General features: G+C 30.8%; 1 protein-coding gene and 1 long non-coding RNA gene across 6 annotated transcripts in view; one reads left to right on the top strand and one right to left on the bottom strand.

The window, feature by feature from the left end:
* LOC148235214 (uncharacterized) overlaps positions 1–9,302 on the top strand; it is a 54,016-nt gene extending 44,714 nt beyond the window's left edge. Inside the window, exon 2 of the long non-coding RNA XR_015809710.1 lies at positions 9,209–9,302. This is a non-coding gene — a long non-coding RNA (uncharacterized LOC148235214). The remainder of the gene's footprint in view (positions 1–9,208) is intronic.
* Positions 1–16,713, bottom strand: part of LOC148235216 (uncharacterized) — a 39,173-nt gene extending 22,460 nt beyond the window's left edge. For 4 of the 5 annotated variants that reach the window (XM_088186716.1, XM_088186717.1, XM_088186712.1 and 1 more), the window contains exons 1-2: positions 16,659–16,713; positions 231–958 (exon numbers count right to left, since the gene is read on the bottom strand). In XM_088186716.1, coding sequence (XP_088042842.1) covers positions 231–884 — 654 coding nt within the window. In that variant the 5' untranslated portion in view covers positions 885–958; positions 16,659–16,713. Of the gene's footprint in view, positions 1–230; positions 959–16,655 lie in introns of all 5 variants that reach the window. The other variant, XM_088186713.1, reaches the window with a different exon arrangement.
* Between the last annotated feature and the right edge of the window lie 2,035 nt (positions 16,714–18,748).

Genomic DNA, 18,748 nt, shown 5'->3' on the forward strand with positions numbered 1-18,748 from the left:
GTTGTTTTTTGAGCTAATGGGCGTGTTTTCTTTAAATATTTAACATGACTCTTGAGTGAGCACGAGATTATTTTAAGAACGAATTAACGAAATTTCATGTAAACTAAGATCTGAAATCTGCATCGGCGATAGAACGAGACACATTGACCGAAACGGAAAGAGAGAGGGAGAGAGTTATGTGCTCCGTCATTTGAATATAAATAGATATTTTGATTTTCAGCGATTCTCACCTCTTCGACTGATTTCTTGGAGTACTCGTTCATGGCCAAGATCCAGAGCTGGAGCAGATCGTTCACAACCACCAAATCACTGTACAACCACTGGAAGAGCGAGCTGGCCCACCTAGCCGCCACGGGGTCTGCTCCCACGCAGCTAGGTGGAACGGCTGCTCCAGCTTTCCTGGTCGGTTGGACTTCGGGTCCAGGAGACATCCTGGAGAGTCGCTTCCTGGCGGGAGGCGTGGCTGACACTCCTCCTCCCATGGATTTCGGTGCCATCGGCGGTTTGGAAATGGGCAGACTGAGTAGAGGTCCAGCCTTAGCTTTGGCCAAAGGGTCTGCAAGGATAGGCGCCGCTTCGATCGCCGGCGCTGGAGCGGCATCTGTAGCTTCGACTTTCTTGGCAATCGCCGCTGCCGGCTCCGCCGCTTTGGACTTGGACGCCTTGTACTTGCCATAGGCCCACTTGATAATGAAGACGGTAAACAGAACGAATATGATCCAGAAGAAGATGAACATGGCGAGCTGGTCCATGGCTGCGTCGGCATAGGAGTAGTCGAAGCTGCAGATGAGGTCGTCTACAGCTTCAGCTAGGTCCGCCATGCCGTTCCATGTTTGGGTCCAAGCGTTGGACAGCGACTGGCCAACGCCGGCCGTGGCTGCCATGACGAAGGAATCCCTTTAAGACGGCCGCGACAAAAGCGATCCTCTCGTTCTACCGCTACCGAGACGATCAATTCCTGAAAAATAATCACAATCAGTTTTGCATCTAGACTGTAACGTGACTAAACTTAGAATTTTAGATTAAGTCTGCGAGACCCGTGTGCCGCAATGTGACCCGCAGGTCACTTGTCAACGGCGTCTGCATGATAAAATCGTTAGATTAGATCATCGTCGTCTGTTGAGGAAAAAAGACCATTTTTCTTTTTTTAATTTTTCGAGGAGAACGAGCTAGAGTGACACTTGTCAGATCCGCCGAGAAGCTGAACAGAGTTACTCCCGTGAGCGGGAACGTTTCGTCAAACTAAAAATACACTGCTTCTGGTTTGTAGTCGGTGCCCTGGAAACTTAAACTAAGGCAAGCCAAATAGCTCTGAAACTAGACACAGTGGCGACCACACACGCTTTAACTCTTAATATATTAAAGAAAAAATAGAAATTTAGAACACATGAAATCTCTTCATGGTAGAGATAAAATTTCTAGAAGCTCTTCAGTCAATACATTAAGTGTTCTAAAGTAACATTTTAAGATTATTATGAATTGGTATTATTATTATAATAATTGTTAAGTATTAAAAGTTATAAATAAGTATAAAAAGCATAAAAAAATTAGCATTAGAAATAAAATTTGTTTTTTACTACTGTTATTTTTAGTTTAAAAAAATATTCACATAGAAACTGAATATTTTAAAACTAAATATAAATAAAATATCTGGTTTGAGGATTAATTGACGAAATGCGTTGATTTTGTTCGGTTTATTATCACGGCGCCACGCTAAAATGTAACAGTTGTGAAACGTTTATTTGCTGTTAAAACCCAAACCTAACATAAAAAAATATAATAACGGTAAAATGGCCCTAAAAAGAATGCAAAAGTTTAGGCTCTTAATTGAAAAGACGTGGAAATAGTTTCAAGCGCACGTTTATTTTTTATTTATTTATTCTAATTGTGGAAGTATAAATGCAGGCATTTGTTGTAAATCATTTATCACAAACATAAACCCAATGAGTTGAAGCGGTGTATACAAAAACAACCAGACTGAAATCAAAGTTAATAAACACTATATTTGTACGACATAGCATGATTTCATTTTTCTTATTCATACGCAAGATTAGGACAATCTAGGAAAACTTCAGTGGCAATCGATCAAAATTATAATTATTTATTAATCACTAATTCCGATCTCTCAGGCACAATAAAAAACATAATATTAATAAGAAATAGCTGTATTTTTTATAATATTTTTTTAATAAAATAAATTCATGTCTTACTTAATTCTTTCAAAGATTGATTAAAGTTATTTTTACTGAAATTACAGAACCGAAAGTTAAATTATATTTAAGTCAAAAACATATTTACTATTTATTTATGTTAATGATAATTGACCCCATAGAAAAACGCAGTTAAAATATTTATTTGCTGATTTATACTGTAGCTGTTTTCAGGCATTATGAGTATGTTCTTTATAACACAATTCATTCAATAGTCAGTTAACATGTTTTTGACTTTTTTTAATGTTTTATAAGGTTTACGTTGTTTTTTTTCATTATTTACATAAATTAGTGTAGTTTTTTTATGAATTTTGGAAAAGTTTAATATTTTGGACGAAGATAATTGGGGAGATTTAAGGTTCAGCTTTTAAGTAGACCATAGTTTTATTTAAATAATATGGAGATTTATGAATTAAAAAATAAAATTTTATTATGAACGGCAAAATTAGCTTTAGCACGTTTTTGAACAAAATAGAAATATAATACAAAGAAAAATTATCAGTTTATTAAAAAAATTATGCGGTGAGCCCAATTACTCGTCGTTTTTTTTTCAGGAATATATGAATAAAACGCTAAATTTTTATGCTGCGTTTATAATTGTATATATACATATTTTGTATAAAAATTACCATTTTTACGTCAAATACTCATTAAAATGTGTTACGTTATATTTGTAGTCTATCAGTCAATAAATTTTAAAGTTCCGCCACTAAGAAGTTTTCAAGTATAGAGTAAATCATTATGAGTTTCTTAATTTTCGTTTTTTCAACTATTTGAATATCGAAAGTATGCGTAAAGTTATGAAGGAGCAAAAAATACAGTCTAAATAATGAACACAGCTTCATACTTACATATGTTAACAATAAAAAGTAGCAATACTATTTAGTTTATTAAAAAAATCAATATAACTTTAAATATGTAAATATGAAGTTTCATTTTAATTATAACTACTACCGAAAAGACTCATTTAGTTGTTGTAGATGTTGGCTCTATTGTTAGCAATCTATTGTACCAACTATGTATGATTATAGTAGCAGGCTTAAAATTAAACATTACTCATAATGATATACAAGAAATAAAAAAGAAATACAAGGCATTGAGAAAGTCCACAGATGCATTATAAAAGCTCGGAAATATGATTCATTTTTGGAATTTCGGCAATTAAATAATGTTTTTTTTTCGTTATTTTGTATGTGCATGTTTGTCGGCGTTTTAACCGTAATGAATAATATATATATAAATGTAATAAAAATAATTTCTCAAAAGAAAAAGACGGAAAATTTGACTGACTGCATTGTAAAAATTGTGTTTTTATATATTTTTGAACTTGAATAATTTAATTAATAGTTAAAAACGTGCGAATATATTCGATATTCATATAATAGGAATCGGTGTCTCTAATCGCAGTCCTCAAAAATTTAGCTAACCTGCTCTATATAGACTCAAGTTAATCACCTTAGCATATAGCTTTTGATTGTATTATGAAGGAAGAGAGACAATGGTTATAATCAAGTCAAGAAAATCACCCAGTACTTAATTCAATATTTGAAAAAAAAAGACTTACTAACATAATAAACCATGATTAAGTATTTAGAGTAGAAAATAAAGGAATGGAAGAATGACCATTGCCTTGTCAATAAAAACTTTTCTTCTTCTGGCTGTATACTAACAATTCAATCAAGTAATGTATGAATATAAACTTATTTGAAGTCTATAATGCAATAGAACCTCACATCAACTTCCCACGTACCAACACTTAAAGATTACTCATCTCATATATAATGTACTTGCAAAATTACACCCACAATTTTTTCGTCTTCTACCGTGCCAATTACTCCATTACAAATTGTGAATTGAGTGAATAAAGTATGAACGGATCATCATTAAAGGCAATCATATAAGAGTATCTCAGAATGAATGAAAGATATTATCATTTTTATTTATGTTGCATGATTTAGGCTAGATCAATAATAAAAATGAATTCTTGTGTATATGAAAGTGCATGTTGGAGCACTAATTCTCTAATTATAAATATAATTCCTTATTGTATCTGATTTAGGCTATAAGAAACAACCGAAAAACTGAGCCGGTGCAATTTTAAACTGTAATGAGAGTAGCAGTGGATACAAGTTCTCCTGTATTAAACACCAATAAAAATGAAAGTAAGCACCCATATACATTTTGGGGAAAAAATCAAACTATTTACTGTCCAGCAATAATTTTTCATTAAATATTATTTAATAAATTGTGTTTTTATTTTCAGTAATGCTGACGCAATTTGTCCAAAACTAATTACTTAGCAAGTTTATATAAAAAGTACGTTTTTACGGCGTAATATATTGCTTTCCATATTCTCGCCGCGTTTGCGTATGGGGAATAAATTCCAAAATGAGGTCAGAGCCAGCAGGGAACTACTGACCCGCAGAACGGGTCAATGCGCCAATTTTACCCTTGATTTTTTTCACTGTTCCTTTGTCGTATGCGGCATTTCGTAAGCTTTTCGGATTCTGCGTCTCTGACCTCACCCCTTACTACTCAATGAATAGGAATATTATAATTCGATTTTTTGAATTACATAGATAATACGACAGTTTCTGGTATTTGATGTCTCATATGTTTCACGTGTTTTAAAGTGTGACTCACAAAGGAACTCTTTATTTGCTTATTAATGGGTGTTGCTTAGGCGCGTTTTATTGCTGCAATTGTGATATCAGCAATATATCGATTTGATGATTAAGTTTTAATATGAATTCATAAATAGCGTTTTGTACATGATAAGAAATGGAATTCAAGCAGAAGTACTTCTGTATGTCATCCTGCATTATTGAACAAAAGTGCTAACAAACAAATCCTCGAGAGAAATCGCAACCAAGAACGACGATTTTTTTTTTTGAAAACCACGAACTTTAATCATCGCAACCGAAACTTATTATAAATTATTGTACAATAGGTATTGTTTCGTTTAAACATAGTTAATGTATGTTTGAGCGTTTTTTTTGTCGTCATCGGAAAGCGACAACAATGATTTCGTTTATAAATAGTAAGTCGAGAGAAATACTTATACTTCATTACTGCGCCTATTTGCTTAAATAAGTAGTTTAGTCATTCGTGCATGCGTCCGCTAGTAAACGTAAAAAAAAGATTGACACTTGCTCACCTAGGAACGTTAAAGGGAAAGATCAGCAAAAAGTAGAAATCAGAGAGATCAACATAAGACTCTCCTTGACATACACACGCGTATTTCGAAAAGCATCATCAAGGACTACAACAAGTAATTTAATTCTATAACTAATCTGTCACTGCTTTATATTATAGGCTAGAATATCGTAGCCCATAAAGTTTTCCATTTTATTAGGTATATAATTATAAAATGTATATACAATATATGTATATCACGCTATCGTGTTCGATTATGGTAAGGTGACACGTTTTTTAAACATTTTTTATATGAATAAAAAATAAACCAGAAAATAAATTATATAGTTAGCAAGTGTATGGTCAGCTTTATACATTTAACGCATACACAAAACAATGCTATGCACAATTTAATATATGCGTGTCAATGACAGTCTTTAAATCAGCGATTAATTAATATATAATTATTACGCAATTATATTAGCTGATTATTAATTATTAATATTAAAAATAATTGAATATCATGAATATATATTTTTTTCTGATATTTATTTTTTAAATTAAACATAATTCCTCTATTTTGATTTTAAAAGATGTGGATCAGTGGCGCCATCTTTTAAAGTCTAGTGTCAGTGGCGCCACTTGTGCTGTAGTGGTTAAGAAAGTAAACATCAACAGACACGTTCAATTATAGAGCACTCCTGTTCGCACGACAAACCGGTGGTTTTGCCCTGCAAACTGTACAATTCTTGCTTTTGTGGTTATTGCGGTTATTATTTTGTTTAGTATTTGCAGTATTGAGATGTCAGTAATTAAAACGGCATTTGTGATATTTTTTTATATAATAAAATTAAGATATCATAATGAGCTAATTGAATATTAATGTTTATCATTTTCTATTTATAAAACTTTCCCGTCCCCCTCTCTCTTTTTAGATCGAGATTGTAATCGTACACGCGGTGCGTTACAACCGCACATCACTGGCTGATCTCACGCGATTTGGCAACTTACCCCAGGATCGTTAAAATTGCGCTTAAACATCAGATTCTAGGTCTTATCGGCTCAGGCTAAGGTGCAAAAATACTTTTACTAGCGGAAAAAAGCAAGACAAGGAAGTTTTATGGTTGGCAAAGTAGGGACGTTGGACTTCACCATAATTCTCAAGAGTATATGTCAAAACACTGTCACATTGAATCGCTTTTTTTAAACATTCAGACTTGACATAGAACTATGACTTCACTTCCAGCTTGGAACAATGAAAGTTCAGCCGAAGTTGCACCAAGCAGAGCTATGCCGAATCGACCGAAACGACCCATATAGGCCAAGGAAGCAGCAACTTCTCTAGTCTCAAAAGTTCATCCGATGTACGATACGACTTGTAAACTAAGAGAACGGAATACATTAATTATTATACAAATTCTACGGGCAATTTCAAAACTGTGTGATTTTAAATATATTTATATAAAATAAATGCGCGCACTTTTATGTTATACACAATGATAATAAAATATATAATAATGGAAATATGTGAGATTATGTTATGCATACCCTTCCTAAAAATATAGTAGTTACTTATATGGAAATATAAATTTTAGTTATTTTTACTGATCATTAAACATAATGATTCAGCTGTAGCTTTAAAATTAACTCATAAATTCTTGTCATAAAATATCGATCCCAAACATAATATTTTGTATTATTGCTACGAATTTTAAAAATGGATTCGCAAATATCTAAATATTTCTATATAACATTTATGTACAACTTTTAAGATTTGCAGTAAATTTAGTTAAGAAAACAAGGTTAATATTACCGCGCAACAGTGGCGTAGCTAGGGTATGTGCCGCCCAGGGCGATCCTTAAAATTGCCGCCCCCCCCTCCCCCATACATTTTTTGCAGGGTCATAAAATCAGCATTTCTTAAAATAATAAATTGGTTATTATTAAGATCTTGTTATTCGTGGATTTATATATTTTTTAGCGCATTCAGGGTTAAGAACCACACTAGACGATCCCATCGCGAATATGCCGCTCCCAAGCAAGTGCCGCCCGGGGCGGCCCGCCCCCTCCGCCCCACCATAGCTACGCCACTGCCGCGCAACGAGAAATTTAACGGTATTATATTTTGACCCACACGCGTTAAAATTTGTTGATATTTCCTCATATAGATTACCTTAACCCTTCTCATGCCGCAGTATTTTTATATGGTTAATAATACATGCCGCACACGGCCAAAAAAATGATTAATATTGAATTCATGCATATAATTATATTTTACTCACATACATTTACATAAGTTTCCATTTCAGAATATTAGAGCGTTTGCATATTGACATATATTGACGATTTTATGTTATGTCAACCCTAATGCCATATTTAGTGTGGTTTTGAACCACATTATTTTTAATACTAAAGAGAAGTCTCTACATTTAAAAAACGGATGCCAGCGACCCAGAGGCATTCATGTTGTCGTTTGTATGCGGACACTGGCGTCCTTGCGGCATTCAAACGGTCAAAGAAAAAAGGGAGGCTGAATTATTTTAGTAATGCGTAAATTTGGAACACAATGTATTTGAACTTGACCGCTCTGCGCAAACTTTTTTGAATATTTAAATTTAATATTGTTATTTTATTTAAAAACATAATTGATATTTAACGGAAATTTTTTTTTTAATAATTAATTAATTTAATTAATAGTTGTAAAATAAAAAAATTATGATTATTTAAAAAAAAAGTATTAAAACATTAACCATCTACAAACTTATGATTTTAAAATCTAATGTGAATAATAAAGGTTGGCGATCACTATTCGCGATTGATTATCCCACGAATTTGCGAGCAGAACCGCACACATTGCCAATTAAAACAGAGGTCGCGCGGTTTTCGGTCCATTCTGTTACAATTATAACTCTAAATATTATTGTCTTGTTTCTTGGTTTTTAAAAATGAGTCGATATTTTTATAAAAAAATATGCTACTACTACTTTTATATACCTCATACATATCTACTAAATATTATACGTAGAATGCATTGCTAGAGGCGAACAGGTGATATTTAACCATTTATTATATATACACGTAGATGAGTCTTTCAGGCAACACCTGGCAATCCCTGACATGCATTCACTATATTAAATGTTAACCAGTTAACGGGAACTCCTTTAGTCTGTTCTAATGTTATATTATGCTTTATGTGTATTGCAAATGGAGCAAAACGAATTGGCATATCTACTCTGTGACGATTGTGTCGCTTCCTTGTCGATATGACAAGAGTGACCTATATTCCCTATAATTAAATACTATAATGTGAAACGTTTGACGTGTGTGAAGTTTTATATATTTTATTAGTTAAATAAAACGACGAGTTAACCTGAATTTAAAATTCCAAGGTTCTAAATTTGATATTGCGCTGTTTAAAAATATACCAGTAAGCACTTTCGGTTTCTGCGCTTTGACCTTAGTTATTGTAAGAGCAAAAAACTTATTGTCGTTTTACTTTCACTGACGTAATCGAGTTACGCAACGGAAGATCAAAAACCGGATTTGCGACGTATGAGCGAAACTGTATAGATGTCATGGCATGAGAAAGTGTGGTTAAGTGTGGTTAATCAGAGTAATCTTATTTGCAAATCAATTTTCCTAATTGTATAAATAATAAAATGTTTTACTCAAATATGAATGGAATATATAATAAATATTTAATCGTTAATATAATTATACTGTATAAAAATTTTGTTATTTTACTTAAATACGTTGTTGAACTATTATACATTTTCTAGCACATATAGATATTTATTTTAGATGGTTTGCGACGTTGCGACATAAGAGTGATCGTGAATGAAGCATTCATCTCAGCACAATAGACCAGTGTTCAGTTATGGGTTTGAATCTTATATAGATTAAATTTCTATCATGTCTGGGAGATTGGAATAAATGATTATTATATAATTATAATTTTGACCAACCGTCACATATTCTGTTTTCCTAGATTTTCCTAACCTAATCTAACGGATGAATATCGTGATGAATAATTAAAATAAATCTACAGATCTGTAATAATAGTTTGATAGACTTTGATTTCAGTCTGGTGTCTCGCTACCTACTTAGTAGTTGTTGATTGTGCTCAGTCCGATTTAACTGAAATAAATATATTTTTATTACATGTTTTTAATTAAATTTTTCGATGTAACCTGACAGGCGTAAGCCTAATGCGTTGCAACGAGGTAAATCTGTACCAGCTGATTAAGTCAACAATCAGGTATAATAAATACCTACAAGTATTAACCACCAGACTGAAAGTCTGGGAATCGGTGACATCTATAATAATAATTTATTATGTGTAATATAATTTATAACCAATATATGTCACTGCAGCTGGGGTCGGGTTTTTAATAAATAAAAATTCGAGTGCCGCTTGCTGGGGCTCGAGCTCGCAACCTCAGAGTTATTAGTCTGAGACGTTACGGACTACGCTATTCCGTCCTATGTTCTGCGACGTAGCGATAGAGTGCTCGTGATTGGAACATTCATCTCTCAAGTAAATTTATTTATTGGCATGGCTAAGAATCTAAACCGCTTGATTTAAAGTTTGTATATAATAAAAAGTTACAGGTAATCGTTTAACTAACAACACTCGGAAGTACCATTATATAAAACTATTTGATGTATTTATAAATATACTATAGCGAGCTCCGAAATTGACTCATAGCATCGACGTTATTTTGCCCAAGATAAAAGTAATCGCCATGAGAATTTTCCGGTCATACTACGCAACGTCGAGTATTTTTACTGTTTTCTGAGAAACCTTGGAAGTTACTGAGTGTGCCAGGTTTGAGTGATCGATTCATTCGAAACTTTTATTTTGGAACATTATATAAAAGAGATGTAGACAAATCTCAACTTCGTGTTATACAAAGCACAACATATAATAAACACGTATGTATTATATATAAGTTAACAATCCGCTGTAAATAACATTCGATTAGCTTACCTCTTATATGCTATATTTATATATAAGCACAAGTTTTTATTTAATACTGCACTAATGGGACTACATTAAATTAATTAGTAGCCTACGTTTTATGAAAATCGAGTAACCTTTACGTTAACATACCGTATACTTATCACAAGTATTATGCGCTCAATTGCGCATAATCGATCGTTGGAAAAAAAATAACAAAGAAAAGTAAACAGACAATAAAAAAAATACGATAGTCTGTCTATGAACAGTGTTTGCGTAGTGCAAATAATGGGGACTTAATGGCAAAAAGGTGAGATCTTATCGCATAAAAGAAACTTTAAACAGACTTTCAAGGTAATTAGCACCACTCGTGGAGTGTAATTAGCCTTTAGAGTTTAAAACACGGACAATGGGCAAAGATCGCATCGACGAATTGATTGTACAATCTAATTAGTCAGCACTGGTTAAAGTTTGATTCGAAACGAATACAATCTAGCATACTTGCGAGACGAAATTGTCACAAATTTAGAGATCGTGCAGTCGTCACAATATACACAAATTACAATTATACTTCGATGCGAATTTTCATCACAAAATTTTTGCATGATTAGTTAATTAACTAATTCACTTGTTAGTTAACTCCCTAATGATCTATTACTGCCCTTATACATATAATATATGCCTATAGAAAATTCAGAAAATGAATCATAGAAACTGTGTATAATTAATGTAAAAGGTATGTTTTGATAACATCTAACAAATTAATCTAAAAAATATAGTTGTTATAAGTGAGTAGTATATGGCTGACGGTAATCATGTCAAGCGATACCCAATATGACCCACAAAGTCATGGTTCATTTGGGTCCATAGTGTGACTGGTTAGTTATATTTAGATGTGTCTTAACCTGTGAACGATGGAGTAAGTGCGTGTTTATTTTTGTTAATAAAACACACATATATAAATAATTAATCGTTGAGAAACACCAATTATTGGTTCAATTTAATCAATTACAAAGAAATTAAAAGTTAAATAGAAAATTGCAAAGACGTAGGATGTTGAAGGACCAATTAAGACAATAATATGTAGATTGTTTCTCGACCTTTAAATAAACGTAGATTTAAACCAATAATTTTTTTTCGTAAACAATTCACACATTGTTATGTATCGTAAAATGGTTAAATTGACTATTTAATTCTTATGAATGCATTACATCCTAAGAATACAATAGCTAAATATAGATTAAAATTCATATAAAATTATGGTTTATTGTTTCTTCTGCCCAAAAGGAGAAAAAAGCAAGAAAAAGACACGAGAAATGTGCGAAAAGCCAATCGTTGTCATTGCCACTGATAATCTTAACCCTTTATATTCCATTGTCTACATGTATTGGATATGTTTTTTACTGGCAGCTCCTATGTCCATAAAATCTGGACATTTGTTTCTCAAGGGATTTAAAACTAAAAATTTTGTGAATAAAATAAATAATAAAACTAAATAAATAAAACGTATATTTAATATTTAATTTATTATACAATATAATAAATGAAGAGATTGCTTAAACAATTATTTTAAAATATAATAATATTGAATTAATATCAATTAAATTCCATTCAATTATAAAAATTAAATTTCAATAAAAAAAATAAAAATAGTAATAAATAAATAAATTAAATTGAAAATAATAGTTCATATTTTTTAAATTAATATAATATTATTTATACTAAAAATATATAAAATTATTTCATATAATATATAGTAGATTGATATAATATAGAAAAAATAGATTTTTTATTCATCAAAATGACTTGGACTTAAGGCAACACTTTTTTAAAATACTTTGGAATATAAAGGGTTAAAGAAAAAATGATAGGCGTTTAACGATCGATTAACTTTATGATTTTTTCAAGTATCCATAACTTTGTTACGATACAGAAAGCCAAAGATTAAGTCATTAGAAATTCTGAGTAGACACGTGATTTCAATGACGTTAGAATTACGAAACTCATTCAAAGGCATACATAACTGAATAATAAATAAAGGATCGTTACAAAAGTAAATTATAAGTAAATTCTAAAATAAAATACTTTACAAATATATGTTCAAGATAATAAGTACAAGTAAATTAATATTAGTTAAATCATAAAAAAATTATTTTCCTAGATTATTTATTAATAGAGAAAACATCCTCTTTTTGTATTGAAGTGATATTTTTTTCCTTGTTTATCGAAATTTTATTTTGTTCTCATTTTTTTCAATGAGCATTTTTATTGTTTAGTACAGAATAGTGCAGTCCGTAACGTTTCAGACTCAGTGGCGTACCGAAGGGGGGGGGGGTTATCAATGGTCCAGCCCCCCCTAAAATATCCAAAAAATAATTATATTTAATAAAACATATTTGCTCATTTGATAAAAGTATATCATAATGTAATTTAGATAAGAAAGTTTTTATTTAAAAAAGCCCTTGACAAAATCTTGGCTGCGCCACTGTTTAGACCAGCAGCTTTGAGTTTGCACCCCGGCAGCGGCACTCAATTTTTTATTTATAAAAAATGCGCTATTAATAATAACCGGTTCCAGCTGTAGTGACATATATTGATTATAAATTATATTATACATATTTCTTTATAATTAATAATATAAAATTGCCGATTCAAAGACTATTAGTTTAGTGGTTAATACTTATGTAGTAGATAGATATTCATTATGTTCGATTGATTTATCCAGTTGGTACAGATTTACCCCGTTGTAACGCATTGGGCTTACGCCTGTCAGGTTACAACGGAAGATTTAATAAAAAAAAAAAATAACTAAAGTACAAATGTTTTCTTTTCATATTTTCTACTTTTAAAATAAAATAACAACTGACGTATTTAACTAAAATTATATATCTGTAGAGGATTCTACAAAATTTCTTAGTAGAACTATTGAGCAACTATTGAACAAAGGTGCTGCATTTATAATCAACGTTCACGGACAATTATGTATTATAATCGTTTAACACGCCTGTTATATACATATAAGCATTCGTCATGATGAAAAGTCGATTCTCAGTTACAGGCCGATTATATGTGAACAATTCTTAACAATTTTGGAAGGCATGGGACGCTCTGGCATAAATAAAATAAATTTATTTTGGAAATAACTAAAAATTATATTTTTGCCTAATTATGTGTTACTATGATTAATTAAAAAGTCATAATTTAAACACAAAATTAAAAAAATGCTCACATTTACACAACGCAATACAAATTACGAATTGAAATAAATCGGTACAGTGACCATAGTGTCTATTCATAGAGCGATTATTGAAAGAAATGAACGATGAGCACTCGATAAACTGTTCCGTTTGAAAGGTGATGTCATTTATTCCTTGCGTCACCTTCACAATGCGCGTCCGCTAAAAAGGTGTAAAAAGAGTCACGGCCAGTAAAACAACCAATTATGTCAAAATAAGAAACTTGAGAAGGAAAGTAATATTTAAAACCGAGTCAAAATAATGACAACAGTAAGATATAATTAGTACGCATGCTGATAATTGCTACCATTGTCTCACCCCCCTACTTTAATAATAAATATAATATCATTTTATCATAAAATGCACGTTATTGATTAATTATTGTTATTGTTATATTTAATAATATGGCGTAGTAAAATGCACTTAGATCAACAGTTATTTTACACCATGTCGGTTTGTGTTAGCCGCAAAATTGCCGTTTTATAGTATTTGTTTTTTTAATAATTGGTCAGTATTTTAATTAACAAGCTATACGTATAAATATAATTAAAAACCTATAAATAAAATCAATGTGAATTATGTTATAACTCATATCATAAAAATTATTAAATTGCAATAATAAAAAGACCTTTATATTATAGCAAAATTACAGCAGATTAGATTATATGTACATCAATACATGAGCATAAACCATTACGTACAGTTTTTCTACACTTTATATGCTTAGTAGAAAAAAAAATAAAAAAAAATCTTAAAATATAACTAATAGTAAAAAAAAACAAATTGTAAATCAAATCATTATTTTATGTAATGAACGGTCTGAATCTGTCATAGTTTTGTCAAAATAACGACCGGAATTTTAATCGCCTAAATTCATGTCCGAATACATATATACCTACATACCAGTGACTATAAACACGAGCACGTGTAACGGCTGAATCGCTCGCCATCAACCGTACATGCGGTTGACGTTTTGAATCTACCGCATGTATGGACGGCACTCCACGGATACATACATATATTTTTTACTTCCTACTGTAAAATAATTTTAAAGTGGCATTTTGCATGACTGATGGCTTTGGAAGCAAAACCATTAGAGATGAATTCAAACCCTACTAGAAATATGATATTTGACTGAGTTAGAAATATCGGTCAATTAAGTTGAACTAATAAGAAAGATTCCAGCTTTAAAAAGTAAATATTAAAGACGGTACATCTACCGTCGTTAATATTACTATTTATCGATAAGCGTCGCAAAACGAAGATTCTCGTCTCCCGCATACAGTGTTAAAAAACACAGTTATAATGTAGTGCCCTAATGTAAATATGTATATGCTATGAAGGTCGACGTTAAATGAACTAATAGGTAGTGTTAAAAATAAAATCGAAATTTGATCCAAAATACAATATATTGTTGACAAAGAAAATAAAATTAAAATATATTCACTGAAAAAGTAAGTCGCACATGATGTACTTTTTATTACAAAATATATTTGTAAGTAATACATGTTTATTTCGATAATATACAACTAATGGATCAGTATATTTAATATTAGGAAGATAATACAGAATAGTTTTAAGGCAAAAATGCAAAATAGTCCTATTGGTTTTTTTACCTACATATTGGTTTATTTATTACCACATTTCTAAGAAATCAACCCCGAGTTAAAATACGCTCTGACCGATCAAACAAAACACTGACCTAATAAACAAGTAAAAGTCGTTTTATAACCGTTCCCCTTTCGGACTGCAAAAATAACCTCGATTCGGTATTTTCGTCGCAAGTTATTCACATCGCATAATTAATTCGAGCGTCCAAAACACAAAAAATAATTTTCAGTCGTGGCCTACGGTTAAAAATATTTTCATATACACGCGCTAATAGATTGCACAGATGTACGAACAAAATCTTATGTAATAAAATAAATAAATATTATATGATTGACTGAATCGAAAGAGCGCCCATTGTTTGCCTACATTACGTTTACACATGTATATAAATATTATAAGCGTTGTTAAGTTTAAAAGCTAGACGTAAACAAATAATATGTTATTAAATATTAATAGTACATTTATATTTTGTTTAGATAAAAAGTTTTGTAAAAATATAATAATAATTATAACTGAGGCTCCCACTATCAACTAACGGTATTAAAAAAATATTAATTTAAAACAATTCTTTGTATATTTTATATAAAATAACCAACTATTATTGAGAGATTAATTAAGAATTTGTTCCGGAAAATTTGGATTGGTTTCGAGACATTGAAAAACATAAAATTAACACCTGCGGATGAAATTTTTTTCAATACAACTTTTAGTCGGAATTATGTATGAAATTATTTATAATTTTTGAACTTCGCTCCAGCATTTAATTGCAAAATAAGGGATATCCATCGTTTATATTAGGGAGAAGGCCACACGATAAGGCGATAAAAATAAAATAACTTCTTAATGATTTTATTATAAATTTTACAAGCACTATTATTTTTCAGTTTAAATTAAATCTAAGTTTTATTTAAATAAAATTTGCATTATATTCGGAAGGGGAAAGAACTACGCAATATCAAAAATAATTCAGAACCTTCTACAATGTTACATTTATTTTTATTAATCATAAATAAATGTTTGATTAATTATAAATCGAAATAACTTGATTATGGATCGTAAGCAGTTTTAAATCTAAACAACGCATTCGACCGTAAAAACTGTAAAACTTTTTAAAAACGAAAAGAAATGGCCGATTTTTTTAGTTTTAAGACATTTATTATTATTTCTATCGAACCTTTGTCAAATGTCATGGCCGGCAAATCGATCGTTAAGATCGATTCCAAATGGCGCGCGACATTGTTGACAACGATAACAAAATCCATTTTGACGTTTAGCGCTATCGATGTGATCGCGAAAAAAATTCGCCATTTTTAGATTTGATGGAAATCAAACAAAGCGTTTTTGACAGATATTCAATACTTAATAGTTTCGAATAGCCGACTTCAAAATGGCGGGAAATTGGCAAAAACATATTCAATTTTGTGCATGACTTTATTTTAAACGAGGATAAATTTTTATGGAAAAATATGGGTTTCGTATTGTTAAGCGTTAAAATGAACATACAACCTTGCGTGAGGCTCTCCGCCACAGAACCGGACGGGAGTCGCGCTGAGGCGCCACTGCCATTGAGCCGCAATGTGCGAACGAAGAGTGGAGGCAGCGGAGGTGGGGAGGATCGATACCTGACGTGGTGTACTCCCTCGCTCCATGGGGCGAAACTGCAATGTTGCGACTTTTTATGTGTGCAAAAATATCGATATGATATTTTTATACTAGATTTTTAGTATGATAACAAAAGAGAGTTTAATTAAATTGTTTCCCCATTCTGTATAAATTTAAAAATAAATATCATCTTATTGGTCCAATGATACTATTGAACTAAAAAATAAATTACAAATACCGTCCGAGGACATATGACTCGATTGTCAGTTAATAAAAAGAAATGTTTTACTTCGAATGAAATTACTAAAAAGGAATGAAAGTGACCTTTCTTCTATTCATTATTCATTCTTTCTTCTTTCGTTAAGAACTATATACCCCTTTAAGAATTTACTAAGTAGTAAAACAAATACAACTTAACAATTGTAATAACAATGTAACGATACTGTGTTTACTGACATTTATTTTATGTGCATATAGATAACCGAACGTTTATATTACAAAACGATTTTTATTGTTTTTACCGTGAATTTTTGACTAGAGAATTGAAAATTGTTGTGTCCTCTGTCGTAAAATTGTCCCGTGCCCGTTACACGTCATTAAAATTACATGTCATTTAATGAAATACTATGAATCTCAAAGATATCGAAATATTAAAAAACGATCATGGACTGGGCAATTTTTGTCAGCTCCCCACGGGAAAAGATAAAATGGCGCCTCTGCCCGTCATAGTGTGAACAATCGGTTAGGCTGAACATATGTATAATATTTTTTAACGAGGAAGTAACGTTTACTGCGCTGACCCGACTGTTCTGCCGTTTTAATAAACCTTTTCGATTTGTTTATTTTTCTTTGCAGTTTTAAATTAAAATTATAAGGAACAGTAGCACTTAAAAATCTCACTTTACGGTCAAATTAATCGCGTCATTAACACGAAGTATACGGTTTCTCGATGTTTTTCCAAACAACTGTGCCGTAACATGAAAATATATGAGCGGTGGAGGGGAAATTAGAACCTTCCCCTCATCACTCTTTGTCAATGTTTTGTTTTTGACTCTGGAAAATACATTAATAACTTAATACGTAAGCTGGAAAGTTTCGATTTAAAAAGCTTCCTGTCATTGCGGCTCTTAGACTAATATTTAACTTACTTGAGGACTATTAATAAATAATATGTGTTATTTGCTTTTTTATGCGTATGTCTTTGAAAATATAAAACATACATACATATTTACTATTTTATGATTACAGAGAGAGATATATTTAAAGATATTTCAAATCTTCCATTTTAAGAAATTCTTTAAATACCATTTAACTGAAGATATTACAGAATGATTAAGCTTTAGTATTGGAATAACCTACAGTTATTAAAAAAATAATTAAGATGAATCTACATAAAAAAATGTAATTTATAGCATTTAAATATCATTGCTAATATAATATATACAGGTCAATTTCCAAATATCTCTGAACAATGATTATTTTATTTCTCATGTTCATACATTTGGATCTCCAATTATTTTATTATTTGTATATGCCTTCTATTGTAAAAACATATTTTTAAAGTTAATTATAAATTTTAATTAAAATTTTTGGAAAAAAATATAAAAAAAGCTATGAAAATGTTACCTTATCAGACTTTTATTATTATTTTATAATTATTTCCCATAATACTAAATATTATAAAAAATAGCTAAGTTTACAACCATTTTATGCCAAGTTGGATATAAAAAAATTTAAATAGATTTTTTATACATCACAAAATATATTTTAATATTTATTATAGTGAAAAAAGATAAAATTTTGGTTGGTAAATGATAATATACTATATTATTTTAACTTTTTTTTTATTTAATAATGACGGTACAATATCATCATATTTACTTAATTTACATAGGAGTTTTTTTTGTGTTGTTTCTTCATATTTTTCTCTTTTTGAATATTTAACATACAAACGTGTCCTTAAAATAAAATCTTACGATTAATTAAAGCATTTT

This window comes from Plectrocnemia conspersa, unplaced genomic scaffold (assembly GCF_051122295.1).
Source record: "Plectrocnemia conspersa isolate PC_06_02 unplaced genomic scaffold, ASM5112229v1 ptg000005l, whole genome shotgun sequence".
In the NCBI taxonomy this organism is placed as follows: Eukaryota; Metazoa; Arthropoda; class Insecta; order Trichoptera; family Polycentropodidae; genus Plectrocnemia; species Plectrocnemia conspersa.